The following is a 13,954-nucleotide window of genomic DNA, read 5'->3' as shown; positions in this document are numbered from 1 at the left end:
TTTTCCCTACCTAATTCATACTAGTATTTTGATCCAAATAAAACTTTGAACTGTTGAACCTTCCTCCTGGTTTGGCTTACTGTTCCATCTGTAGCTCTGCTAGTTGCCTGCATTTCTTTGATTAAGTGCAACAAAAATTAAAAAGGACGGCAAAAAAGTGCCGTTGGCGGATCAAACACCTGTCAACCGGGTGAGAAGCCGAAATATAATTGACAGCTCCAAATTCTGTGGTTGAACTTTAACTCATGTCCATATTGGAGACATGGAGAGATGAGACGGGCATGAAACGAAACTGAAACCACACCGGCGAAAACCGAAACATACATGTAATCATCAAAACTTGCCAAGTGGTCAGGCGAGATCTCATAAGCTGGCAATAAGAAGGCAAAACGACGTTGCCGATGATGGAGCCTGGGTCACTTATTAGATGATGAAAAGCTGGAATACTTAATATACTAACATTAAAAAATTAGAACAAATTGGATGCCAGCTTGGATTAACAAGCGTTGTACGGCCGAAGCAGTAGCTATTCAGCGAGGACTAGAGTTGGTTGAAGGACTCGGCTGTCATCAAGTCATTGTTGAATCTGACTCATTGGAAGTTATTCAAGCATGCAATGGCGTGATTGAGATTTGGAGCCCTATACTGCTATTTTGGCTGATTGTTTTCAAAAAACATACCGTATTGGTGCGGTATCCTTCACTCATTGCCCTAGGGAGGCTAATAGATTGACGCACAATCTTGCTAGATATAGTTTCAATTTAAATTCTACTTTTGTTTGGGATGGTAATCCTCCCAGCTTTTTACTTTCGGACATTGTGGATGATGTAACTTTGATATGAGTTTAATGAAGTGCGCCAAGTAGTTTTCAAAAAAAAAAAAACTCACGTACGTGCACGCCCGTGTTGGAGGTGAAACCAGAAACGCAACAGAGCCGCCGCCGTATCCGGCGAAAACACAGCTACCCAAGTACATACGGCGAGGTCGATCGCCGATTCCCCCCGCCGTCAGCACCCGCCAGGTCCCTCTCCGTCGCGATAGACCCCATCCACGGCGATCCCCGACGGCGCCGCCAGCTCGACGCTCCCCGCTCATCCGCCTGCAAGTACGTACTCTCTCCAACTACGCATCCCGGATCCATGACGCCGTTGAGTGCTAAACTGAACAATTTCAGCGAGCTGATCTCATAATTTCCATGCCGCTTCCTTCGCAACCGTGCAATAGCTTGGCCGTCTCGGTTAGTTTCCTTGTTCAAGCATCTGAATTGGCAACTCACAAGCTCTTCCGGCATTGCAGATAGTGGACCAGCCGAGGCTTCATCCCTCCAGAAAAAGGGCCAACAACAAGGCCATATATTTCTCAAGTTGCCCAGAACATGAGTCGTGGCCGCGTCGTTTGGGATCTTCCACAGGTATGTCGCTGCTTGCAACCAATCCCCAATGCAATGCCTTGTAAACTGTAACCGTGCATATGTTAAATTGGCCAGCAAAATTAGCCTCGTTCCCACATTAATTAGAGCACATACTTAGTACTATCCATTAGTTGCATGCAGGTCTTTGATGCAAAGTACTTAGTACATCCACTAATTATAGTCAACAAACTAAAGTTATCCTACTCTGATTCTGTTGTATTGCCTACCAGCTACAATCTAACTGTTGAAACTTGTCACACTTGGTTCCGCAGGAGATTCTATGCCATATACACTCCCTCTTGCCACTGCAAGACGCTGCCCGTGCTGCCTGCGTGTCTCGCGGATTTCTACAATTCTGGAGATGCTACTCGAAGCTCGTACTCAACCACCGTACGCTTGGGTTGACCGACATGCAATTTGTCAGAAGAGAAATAAATTTCATGGACAAAGTTGACCAAATTCTTGAAAACCATCACAACAATGGGGTTCTGGTGGAGATACTTGAACTTGAATATCCCCCTTCCAGGAGCATCAAGCCCTGCTACCTAGACAGGTGGCTCCAAATCACAGTTAAGCCTGGGATTAAACAACTTGACTTATCTATGTGTGTGACCGGTCCCGAGGAGGAAAACTACAACTTCCCGTGTTCGGTTTTGTCCAATGGAGCAGCTGCAAGTTCAATTCAATCTCTTTGCCTCTCCGCTTGCAGTATTCATCCCACATCGACACTTGGCGTCTTGAGAAAATTGACAAGTTTACATTTGAATCTTGTCCATACTACTGAGGAAGGATTAGGGAACTTGCTCTCAAAATCTTTCGCCCTAGAGCGGCTTGACCTCTGGTTTTGCCGTGGGATAAATTGTTTACGGATACCTTCTATGATGCAGAACCTCAAATTCCTCGAAATTATAGAATGCCAAAGGTTGAAGGTGGTAGAGATCAATGCTTCAAATCTTTGCTTCCTTCATTGTGTTGGTGGTGATAACCTGAGAGAAATCTCGGCCAGAAATTCTTCTCAGCTGAAGAATGTAACTTTATCGTCGGTTCTTCTCTCATATGCTCATGCTTGGCTTCCATCCATCGCAAGAAATGCTGAGAGCCTTACCCTATGCTGTCCTACTAAGGTATTTTCTGGCTTTAACACCATATAATAATCATACAAGATGGGTTGTTTAATTATATAATGAATATTGCTTAGTGATATGTATGTAACACTTTTATGTTGAAATAAGCACTTGAATAATCTTTGGATTCGTCATTCCTTAGAATGTCAACATTTCAAGCATGCCCTCCAATCTTCTCCACCTGAAGAAGTTGGATATCGAACTCAGTCGACCAACGATGGCGGCCTTCTGTACGAGCTACGATGTCTTCTCTTTGCTTTCTTTCATTGATGCTTCTCCTGTCTTGGATTCCTTCATCCTGACGGTAAGTCATGGTCCACATATCTTGGAGCTCTCTACCAATTTGTTTGTTACACTTGTTTATCAGAATAACAACCCTAATGATGAATGTTGATCATAAATTTATGTATATGCAGGTAGAGAAGAATGCCCTTAAGGATGATCTTGACATGGGAGATGAAAACAACAAGTATTTGGGGCGGAAGCTGGAGCGTCGGCATGTCTGCCTCCGGCGGGTGGATATCATGGGCTTTTGTGCATCCAAGAGTCTAGTCGAGCTCACGATCCACATCCTCGAGAACGCACCATCACTCGAGAACCTGATTTTGGACACGATCTATGGCTACAATAGATGTTTGGATACATTTCACAAATGCACAACCTCAACAAAGATTATCCAATGCTCGCCCTTGAGCAGGGCAGACCTTGCGAGAGCTCGTAGAGCCGTGAAGGTTGCGGGAAGGTATATCGTGGGAAGAGTTCCATCGTCTGTTCAGCTCGAGATCCTAGATCCCTGTAATCGATGCAATACCGGCGAGTGGTAGATACTACATACCAAGATAGTGTATCACATGTTTATTTTTCGTAGTAGTGAACAATGCATTTTCGTTTTCTATTACACAAATGAAACAAATATTGTTCATTCATAGTATTTTCATCCAAATACAACTTTGAACAGTTCAAACTTTCTCCTAGTTTGGCTTGACTAGATGAATTATTGCGCCACCACGTAAAAGCAAATTGCAACGGGGAAGTTAGAGCATCAACAGCCGGACCCCTATATCCTCCTCAAACGTCCGGAAAACGTTCGTCCGGTCAGTGTTCAGTCAAAAAAAGTTGACCCAGCCGGACCCCCACCACCTCCCTAAATGCCCGGCTAGACCAGCGTACCTCAAACCCGTCTTAAATATGGGGGGCAATATGAGGCTGGCTGGTCACGCCTAGGCACCTCCACTCGACCCCACATGCAGCGACTCGATGAAAAACTGTGGGAAGGAACTTGCCCGCGCCCCGCCGGAGCCGTTGCCCACGCCACGTCGGTGCTTGCCCGCGTTGCGCCAGACACGTACCCCGCGCCGTGCCGGAGCTCACCCACGCCATGCTGAAGCCGTCGCGCGCGCCCGCGCCGCCAGCTCGCGCGCGTCGTGGCCGTTGTGCACATGCACGCCCGGCCGTTGTGCCTGCGTGCGCCTAGCTGCCGTCCTCGCGCCGCGGCCGCTGTGCCCGCGTGCGCCCAGCTGCTGTCCTCACGCCGTGGCCGCTGTGCCCGCCGCGCCACACCAGGCTCCTGTCCCCGCACCGCCCGGAGCTCGCGTGCCTGTGGCCGTTGTGCTCGCACTGGTCGCCGCCCTATGGTCGTCGAGCTAGCATGCCTATGGCCGCTGTGCCCGCACTGGTCGTCGTCCTCACAGTCGGGTCGTGCTCAGGCCAACTCCAGCGCGCGACCCCATCCTGTCTGAATGTGTTCGTTTGGGGGAAAACACGGCCTAACGCTAAACCCCAAACGGACAAAGTGGTCCACACTTGTCCATTTTGGTCTGGTCCAACTCCAAACCTAGCCCAAATTTGAGTGACAAATGCGTCTATGCGGACACAAACGGACGCTCTCGTTGCTTGCCACCGTCCGCTGCGTCCGCCCGCTGGCACACAAATCAGTGGGACTGCCTCGAATCCCTCTGGACGGAATCGCTGTCGAGCTCGCCAGCTCCGCCGGTCGCAACGCCGCAGCCCTGCCGGTCGCACTGCTGCAGCCCCGTCGTCGCCCGCCCGTCCCGCGCTCGTGCAGCCGCCGCCACCCGCCTGCCGCTCACGCCGCCGCTCACCCACTCTGCTCCCGCGCAGCCGCCGCTCCGCTACGCTCCCGCACCGCCTGCCCGCTTCACACCCACATTGTCGCAGCCCCGCGGTCGCCCGCCCGCTCTCCTCCCGTGCTGCCGTGGTCCCCGCGCTCCGTCGTCCTGGCCCTCGTGGTTGCGGCCATGCTGTTCCTCTGCGTCACCGGCTAGGTACGTGTCCTCGGCGTTTCTCTGCGTCACCGGCAGGTACGCTTCCTCGCCGTCCTGGCCCTTGTGGCCGCCGCCGCGCCGTTCCTCTGCATTGCCGGATCTCCTGCCATTCGCGATGGCTGCGGGCCGGCGGGGTGCAACGTCGTCCAGGCATGGAGATTGGTGTACGACGAGGCGACGCGGCCGGTGTACGAGGAGGAAGCGTGCAGGGTCGAGGCAGGACCGGGCTGCTGCAGCCACGGCGAGGCGGGGCGGCGCTGGGCAAGGCGGGGTGGAGCTAGCGAGGCGGGACGTCCGTTTGGGATCCAAACCACTTGTGCGCGTTGGGCGCAGATGCTCCCGACGACCGTCCGCCCCCCGGACGTCCGCCCCAATCGCACCCCCAAACCGACAGAAACGGACGTCCGTCTGTGGTCGTGCGCTGGAGTTGGCCTTAAGCAGTAGCCGTGCGTACTCACGTCCGTGCGTGCAGGAGAGCAGGCGAGTTGCATGCGGGCGGGGACGAGCTGCGTGTGGGTGGCGTGCATTGCGCGCGGGCAGGCAAGCTGTGTGCACTGCGGCGCGTGCGCTTGCTGGGCAAAGCCACCGCGTGCCCTAGTCGGGTGTGCTGGCCGCCAAGCCGCATTCATGCACGCGCTGGCTGGCCACATGCATGTGTGTTAGCGCTGGCATCCCAGCGGCATGCGTGCGTGCTCGCATTGGGCACTACCGCGCGACCGCGTGCTGCCGCCGGGCGAGCTGGCCGCCGTCTCATGTGCCTGCTGACTCGCCGGTGTGCGCACGTAAAGTGTTTGATGAAATGCCGCTCGGAGAGAGAGAAAATGAGGGTTAAAAGCGGGGGACGTGGTTATTTTGCAGAAAAAAGTAGATGATTGCCTGGAGGCTGACTGTGCGCGTTTACGGACGTTTAAGGCTTCAAATTAGATGATCTTTGTTGTAGATGCTCTTAGGCAGTGGCAGAGCCAGAATTTTTGTGGAGCCTAGGCAAGTTTAGTCTAAGTGTATAATCAAAAAGTTAAAAATGAGGTATTAAGATACAGAACATATAATATACCACAAAAATTCTGAATCACAAATCCATATTAATAATGAAGTGAAACCAAAAACATAATAGTCACAAAAAATGTAATTTAAAGTGAACTAATATATAATATATCAGTATCCATTTCGTAGACCAAATAAAGCTTTCTGTACCAGACTAGATGTCGTGATCTTGCAATTTCTTTCACCACGTTCAAAAGTATATCTCATTTGTTCATTTTTGCCAAAAGAAAGAAATACAATCAGCCTTGCCTAGGGGCAAACTCGCTCGTGTTGCCAAAGTCCTAGAAGGCACTACAAGATAGAAAATGGATTTGTAATTAAGTTGTGAGATGTGAATATACTAAATCTTGAAAGTTTGCAAGGATAGAGATGGTCAGATGGACACCATTCACATTTCCGGTTGTGCCTCAACAGCTCAACTTCTCTTTCCGGTTAGAGATCATTCACATTTTCAGTGCTTGCTGTACTAACAAAAACCTCCTCATCTCTGAAATTTAATGATAAAATTTGAAGTTAGTTGTCACACAAGTAAATAAGAAAATGAGCTACAATAAGTAACAATAGTACAATCTTTCAGAAAAAAGTAACAATAGTACAGAACTACTTACACACAATATTTTAAATAACGCGCTACAAAATATAGCGAGGCCCTTCTCTAAATGTTACACAAATTATAGTGCGCTAATAGCGTGCTATATTTCAAAATAGCGTTTGCAAAAAAAATTAAATATATCTAGAAATAAAGTATTTAAGCAACTAATTTTTTCATAGGAGCAAGCAATATATGCATAAGGGCCAAATCCAGCACTTAAAAATAGTAAGTCTCAAACATCAACGGCCATAGTTTTAAGAGTCTCTAACATCAACAGCCATCGGGGCAGCCACCTGGGCCTGCTGGTTAGGTCTTGTGGGAGAATCTGATAAAAGGAGTGAGAAAGCTAGTGGTCGTGGGTTGGTTTTGGCCTGCTGGGCTGTGCTTATTTCAGTTTTGCATGGTCTGCACGTTGTAACGTTACAACGTTATAGCGTGTGTAGCGCGCTAATTACGTGATTAGCGCCATAGCGTCCGATTTTGCCAAAACGTAACGTCTCCCTTCCAAATATGCTATAACCGCGTTATAACAGCGAAATAGCGTGCTATTTAAAATATTGCTTACACATCAGCTACATGTATTGTATCAAAATTTCTTAAAGCCGTCATTGAAACATTACTTGAATTTAAGCCCTAAATCTATTGGTTCATTGCAGATTGCCAAATCACTTTTTAGATTTAAAGATGCGATCATGAGGAGAGGAAGGAGAAGACTTGCCTGGACGCCGGACGTCCGCTTGCCGCCGGTCCTGTGTAGCCCCGTCTCGCCGTCTAGGCCAGCCGCCGCCCTGGTCGCCCAGTCCGTGCGCTCGGCAGATCCAACCACCGTACGTACGTGTATTCCCCTCATGTCGTGAAGTTGGCTGGGCTGCAGACTGTCGTACGGTTGCCTGTTAGGATGTGAACTATTGACAAAATAAGGCCCAAATATTTTTTTCCCAGGTGAAGCAAGCTGGCGAACAACTTTAGGCCTTTGTTAAGGGCATGTACAATAGTCAATAAGGTAGTCTTATCTTAAATCTTGCATGTAATTTAGAGATGACAAAAAACCATGTCTACAATGGGTCATCTCTTAGCCTTATGTTCAAAAACTAGTTATTCCTAAAAACATGGTGAGACATATTGTGCTAAGAGATCATCTCTTGCCTTCTCTTAATTAAGAGAAGACAAGCCTTCTCTTATGATTTCTCTCTCATCCACCTCATCATTTATCCTATGTGGCATTGCTAAGATAGAACCATTGTACATGCCCTAATTGATCGAGCGCTGTTGTCGGGGAGCATAGTGAGCCCGGGAAAGTGCCCAGGGTCGCCAAGCGGTGCCTCCGCCACTGCTCTTAGGTGACTATTAGAAAGTCCATTTTCATGACTTATCCGAAAGTATGGTCCTGATTCATAACATGGTAGAGGGTTCCTCCCTCCCTCCCCCCGCCGCCGCCGGCCGTCCTAGCCCCCGCCGCCGCAGCCGGCCATCCCGCCCCCTTCCCCTTCCTCCCCCCTTCCCTCGGATCCGCTCCGCGCCGCTTCCCCGGGAGGTGGCCGGGGCGGCGCGAGACCTCCTTCCCCTTCGGCCGCCCTCGTCGCGCCTTCCCTCCCTGCCGCCGCCGACGGGCGCCCCCGGCGCCGGCTGGGTGGTGTTGGCGGCGGCGGTGCCAGCCTGTCCCCACGCGCGCGACTCCCTGCCCGGGGCTTGGAGGCGGCGGCGATGCCCCTCGACCTGATGACGGCCCGGCCTACCGGCGCGGTGGCCGGCGGCTCGCTCGGTGGTGGCGCGGCCCCTTGGCCGCGCGACGGTGTGGTGGCGCTGGTTGGCCGCTGGCGCGCCCCCGACCCAGATCGGGGCCCGCGGGCCCCATCTGGGTCCTAGCGGGCCGGCCCCCGGCGTGGCTTCGTCGTCGTCTGTGTGGTGAGGTGGTGGAGCAGCTCGGACGGGGGGCAGCGACGCCGACGGCATGCATGCTTCGGCGCGGAGGCAGGAGTTGTCCGGGCCTCTGAGGGCCCGGACGGGCCTGTGGAGCCACGGGCCCGACAAGCTACCGCTTGGGCGTCCTGTCGGCTACCGTCGTGGACGGTGGAGGTGTGGCCCTCCAGTATGCTAACGGTGCTGCTACCCTTGTCTCGACTCCCCTTCTTCGTTGTGCAGGCCATCTTTGTGGTACCATGTTGAGACAGCATGGGATGCTGCGTGTCCATGTGCACAGGATGGTGGTCTGTTTGGTGGGGAGCTCCGGAGTGCCTGAGGTGGAGGATGGGATAGGGAGAAATCCCTATTGGCTTGGCCGACACCGACGCGGTGGCGCCTGAGGGTGCCATCGGACCTTCCTGGAGGCACTACTAGGGAAAAGCCTAGCAGCAGCGCGGGTTTTGGCCCTCTCAGTAGCGCGCGTACCGGCGCTACTAATAAGGCGCTACAACTAACGTATAGCAGTAGCGCCTGTTGACCCACGCTACTGCTACTGATGAATAGCTGTAGCGCTCTTTGGAAAACGGCGCTACTGATATTATCTGCAGCGCTTTTCAGCAGGAAGCGCTACTGGTAAGTCGGCGCTACTGCTAAATTTCCCCCCTCGCTACTACTAGTTTTATTAGTTTTTTTTCCTGCATGTTTGTTTTTTATTTGTTTTGTATTTGAATAGGCTTTATACAATAATCTTTAGCATATCATCCACATACAAATGTAATCATAGCATATACATACAATTAGTCTCATCAAATCATGTCATCATCATAATCATCATCCAACACAAAGTGGTCTCTCGTCATCAATCTCGAAAATAGCGATACAAGTCTCGATTACTTGCAAATACATCGTCATCCATCTAAACAATGATATACGCGAGAATAGCTATCACTTTGAGTACATGCGTTCGTATCCGTCTCTCGCATTAGCGTGAACCTAAACTAAGTACTGCGTGTCGCTCGGAAACCGAAAACCGGTACACCTGGGCCTGACACTCCGGCCACTTGTCGTATATATACTCCTGGCGTAGCACGTCTTCGCCATCTATGATCTATGCACCTGCATCGTCACATGAGTCGATGATATGCAACATATATAGTTGAGCAATAGAAAGAGACAGACTTGGCAAAAATAGAAACAACATATCATAAGCATAAATAACAAAGTTCATCGTACCCAAAATGACCTAACTAGAGTGATTTTCGCTAGTCGAGGAGGAGGACGGTTTAATTACATCACAAATAAAGTTTCACCGTGCATAACTCAAAGTTTTGTCATAAAAGAAAATATGGACTAAACGGACACATTGTCATATATCGACAATCACTCCATCATGTCGTGCCATCCATCCATGTCAGGGAGATAGTCATCGAGCTTAGTGAAAGGCTTCATGTCGAGACGCTGAGAGGCTATCCATGTTTGGACGTCTTCCCGCGACATTTGTCCTTCTGCATGGAACATCCCTGTTTTTCCGACGACCTCATTCATGATGATTTGGGCAAGTTCGCGCTGGATGTTATAGAACTCAGCTCGAAGTCGATGATCCTCGATATCTCCTATGTCCTTTGCCCGTTGCCTCTTTGCTTTCGGTTCTACACCGGCTCCGCTCCCCGAGGCAGCACCGGTCTCAGCGCCGGTCTCGATGCCGGTCTGAATCTCAGCGCCGGTCTCAGTCTCAGCACCGATCTGCGTGTCGGTCTCAGCACCGGTCTGCGTGTCGGTCTCAGTCCCCGATGCCACCGGTGGGCCCAGCAACAACATCTGTTGATCGTCAGTAAGGCTAAAAAATTCGTCTACCGCCCGGTAGACGTCGTCGTAATCACCAGAGCCCTATCCTTCATCATTGCTAGCAATGTTTCCTATGATTAAATCTAGTCAATTAATTCTAGACCTAATAAAATGAATAATGACATAAAAAGGACTATTGTTTTGTAGGAATGTTGACTCCTTCCTGGTGCGGCAAATCCCGGGCACTCGATATGTCCTGGTTTGTAGCACAAGTCATGCCGAAATTCACGGGAAATTTCGGCATGACCTTTGCTAAAAAGTGGACAAATCGAGAACCTGAAATTTGCTGGAACAGAAATGAATCAACATTCCGGCAACACATAGGGCACTCAACATCATTCCCTGGAAACAACAAAGCCACTTGGGCACAATCGAACAACTTCAATGAAAAGATATAACATGACCACTTCAATGAAAAATAAAATTTGCCTAAATTCTTTTCCTTGAAAAATAGTGGTCTTTTCAAAAATCAAAAACCTTTGCCAATCTAGTTAACCTAGCTTGTTAATCCAACGAACCTAATTAACCTACCTATTTAACCTAGTTAGTTAATCTAGTTTACCTAGATAATTAACCCTAATTAAACTAGTTAACGCAGCTAGTTCTCTGTCAAAGCCTAAAATAAATTTTTGCACTAATTAACCTGGATAATTAACCTAATCCTATATACCTAAGAGATTCATCCCCACTATCATATTTATCTTAACATGCAAGGTATCCACGTCAGCACCTCTCCCTGCATGATAGCGCTTCGTGTATTCCCTCACCGGTTGAAACGGACATCTCTCTCCCTCGCACCATCGAGCCCTCCTCCCCTACGAAAATGAATATCATGCGGCGGCTGGGATGCCAACTCTCTGTGATTCGCTCCTCCTGCATGGCCGCTGATTCATGAGTGTGTTTCCACTTTCCAGCCGTGCTTCCCATCCCCAAGATTCGTTCCATATTTCGCACGGCGGCTGGGAGCCTGGTATCCCAACTATCCGTGAGTGCACTCCTCCGGCTCCCCATCCCCTCAAAGATTTGTTCCAGATTGGTCCATCTGCTCCTGTAGAATGGCATCCAGAACTCTCCATCTTCTGCACGGCAATTAATCTCCCACTACTAGTAAGCATGCACGTGCAACGCACGTCTCAAACAAAATGAGTTGATATAATATAATATTAAAATATATTTTCAAAAGAGTGTCATATTTTGTGAATCTATTTTTTATGTTAGTGAGTTTTTATTACCGAGCCAACTGTCTTTTGCCAATGATATGAGCGCGCGTGTAACACATGATCCAGAAACATGTCATCACATAATATGCACGATGACATAATAATTGTATTATAATTTGTTACAAAAAGATATTTGAGTCAATAACTATGCATCTCTTGAAGGTCCATCTTTTCAAGCAATGAAGGTCCATCTATTGATGCGATCTATGATGCTTCGTTCAATTGATGGGATATTGTCTTGAGCTTCATTCTCTTCATACTTTAAAATATGCACCAAAAATTATTTTCTTAGTTCAAAATCATCCTACATATGCATTATGCAACATTGTTATAACAAAATAATGCGCAATGTGTATACAAATAAGCATGGTGTAAATACTAACCTGGGGTATGGGAAAATATAGCTGTCCATCGCATATTGGGTGCATGAAATTAAACACCAAATAACCCGACAAGGCACTGCATTTATAAAATATTACATTGTCTATTGAATAAATCAATTAATCTTGTAATGCATTGAAAAGATTCATACCCATGTGAGTTTGTTGGAACAACATGAACTTTCCATTTCCATTTAGAGATGTCGTCTTTGAATGCAGTGTTTGCAACTTGGAGTGCACGGTTTAGGTTGTTGACCACAGTTTTAAGTACAATTTTTCCCAAAATAGGTATTGGTATCGGATCCATAATTGAGACAACTTTTTTATTTTGATCGAAAACAAACAATAGAAATATCCCACAAATATCCCAAGGCAATAAAATCTGCAACGATGCATACATTTAAAAATGTAAAACATTAGTTAAGACATGACAAACCATCGTTACAAATTAAAATTTTAAAACTTACTGTATGACACTGTGAAATATGATACTCATTACTGTCTGGCCAGCTATCAAACATCCATTTCAACATAGCAATGTCCATATTTCCACGATGACGTGAGTCTCGTGCATAGTAGGACATGAACTAAAATAAGAAAAAGAAAATATTAGTTCCATGAGGCAAAATGTAATACATGATTATAATGACTTACATAAAAATTTAGATCCATGTAGTGACATGGAATGTCTCTGAAAAGCTGGACTTCGTGGCACGCTAGTATCCGTGCATTCAACATCCATGCATTCATCATTATTTAATATGTTTTTTATTTGTCTCAAATTCAAACTAATGGGATAAGGATAAGAGCTTTTCACCCATTCGCTTCTGTAAAATTGAAATTATGTAAATTGTAATAAAATCACACTAATTTATTAAAATACAAAATGAACTAAAAATATATGGCTTACTCTAGTAGAGCGACATCATCAACCATACCGATGAACAAACAAAGTTCATCTATTAAGTCATCATTTGTTGGGGTGAGAGAGGGCGAAAGGATAAATGATTGCGACTCCTGCTCAACTTCTGACGATGTATTCGATGGTTTGAGGTTCTCAGGGGGTGTTTCCAAAATCATACAATCCGTGGGATCTGTGTTGTCTTCGTCATCTTCAATGTCTCGATTTCTTATATTATCATCATTCAATTCTGAGTCCACTAAAATGACGGCTAGTTTTGTTCTAAAATCTGTGATATGATCCTATTAAAACAGAACTCATAGTTAAATAGTGATACACCATAGAATGTAAGTATAACGATACACATCGAAAAATACCTGTGTAGGAGAGTCAGACAATATTTCTCCTGTGAAGTACTCCATAAAATTTACCATCCACAAACCACACGATGACCTGCATGATTACAGAACTTAATATATTCAATAGTTTCTTTTATCAATTTTATAGATATTTATATAAGAAGACTTTTAAAATCATCAAATGATCATGACTGTAATAAAGAAGTGATGATAAAGAAAATCCCGCGCTCACTCATAATCCCTCTCTGGAATGTATGAAAAATAATGTAAGAAGTTAATATAGTTTGGTTAAACATGCTTAACAGTGGAGATTAGTGAAGTAGTAGTATTAGATAAAAAAACTCAGTTAGTGAACCTTCTACTGCCCCCTCACTCCCTCCTCCACAGGCACACGCCGATTCCCCATTCTTCCCTCCCTCCCTCTATCCTCCTTCACTGGCACACGCCAGATTCCCCATCCACAGCCGGCGATCTGTGGTGGCCGCCCCTCCCCTTGTCACCACTGCCAACCGCCGCGGAGGCCCTGATGCGCCCCGTCCTTTCCCTTCGTCACCACTGCCGGCCGCCGCGGAGGCCCTGATGCGCCCCGCCCTTTCCCTTCGTCAGCACCACCGGCGGCCGCGGAGGCCCGCGATGTGCCCCGCCCCTCCCCTTCGTCACCGCTGCCGGCGGACGCGGAGGCCCGCGATGTGCCCCACCCCTCCCCTTCGTCACTGCTGCCGGCGGGCGCGGAGGCCCGCGATGTGCCCCTCCCCTCCCCTTCGTCACCGATGCCGGCGGGCGCGCAGTTCCTTGATCTGCCCCGCCCCTTCGTCACCACTGCCGGCGGGCGCGCAGGCCCTTGAACTGCCCCGCCCCTTCGTCACCACTGCCGGCGGGCGCGCAGGCCCT

At 48.2% G+C, this 13,954-nt stretch overlaps 1 protein-coding gene across 1 annotated transcript; it reads left to right on the top strand.

The window, feature by feature from the left end:
• Nucleotides 1-945: 945 nt before the first annotated feature.
• LOC123081063 (uncharacterized) lies at nucleotides 946-3,359 on the top strand. Its single transcript, XM_044504035.1, has 5 exons — nucleotides 946-1,105; nucleotides 1,297-1,411; nucleotides 1,684-2,535; nucleotides 2,678-2,839; nucleotides 2,952-3,359. Exons 2-5 carry the CDS (start codon nucleotides 1,376-1,378, stop codon nucleotides 3,357-3,359), a joined length of 1,458 nt encoding a protein of 485 aa, XP_044359970.1. The 5' UTR covers nucleotides 946-1,105; nucleotides 1,297-1,375.
• Nucleotides 3,360-13,954: the final 10,595 nt, after the last annotated feature.

The sequence above is a fragment of the Triticum aestivum genome, chromosome 1B, assembly GCF_018294505.1.
Source record: "Triticum aestivum cultivar Chinese Spring chromosome 1B, IWGSC CS RefSeq v2.1, whole genome shotgun sequence".
In the NCBI taxonomy this organism is placed as follows: Eukaryota; Viridiplantae; Streptophyta; class Magnoliopsida; order Poales; family Poaceae; genus Triticum; species Triticum aestivum.
The sequence above is the reverse complement of the archived record's forward strand: the minus strand, read 5'-3'. Positions and strand labels throughout refer to the sequence as shown.

Excerpts from the sequence above, each read along its gene's own strand:
- LOC123081063 (XM_044504035.1), top strand. The coding sequence starts at position 1,376 with ATGAGTCGTGGCCGCGTCGTTTGGGATCTTCCACAG. Across the intron at positions 1,412-1,683 it reads TCGTTTGGGATCTTCCACAG|GAGATTCTATGCCATATACA; the intron begins GTATGTCGCTGC and ends TTGGTTCCGCAG. Across the intron at positions 2,536-2,677 it reads CCCTATGCTGTCCTACTAAG|AATGTCAACATTTCAAGCAT; the intron begins GTATTTTCTGGC and ends GTCATTCCTTAG.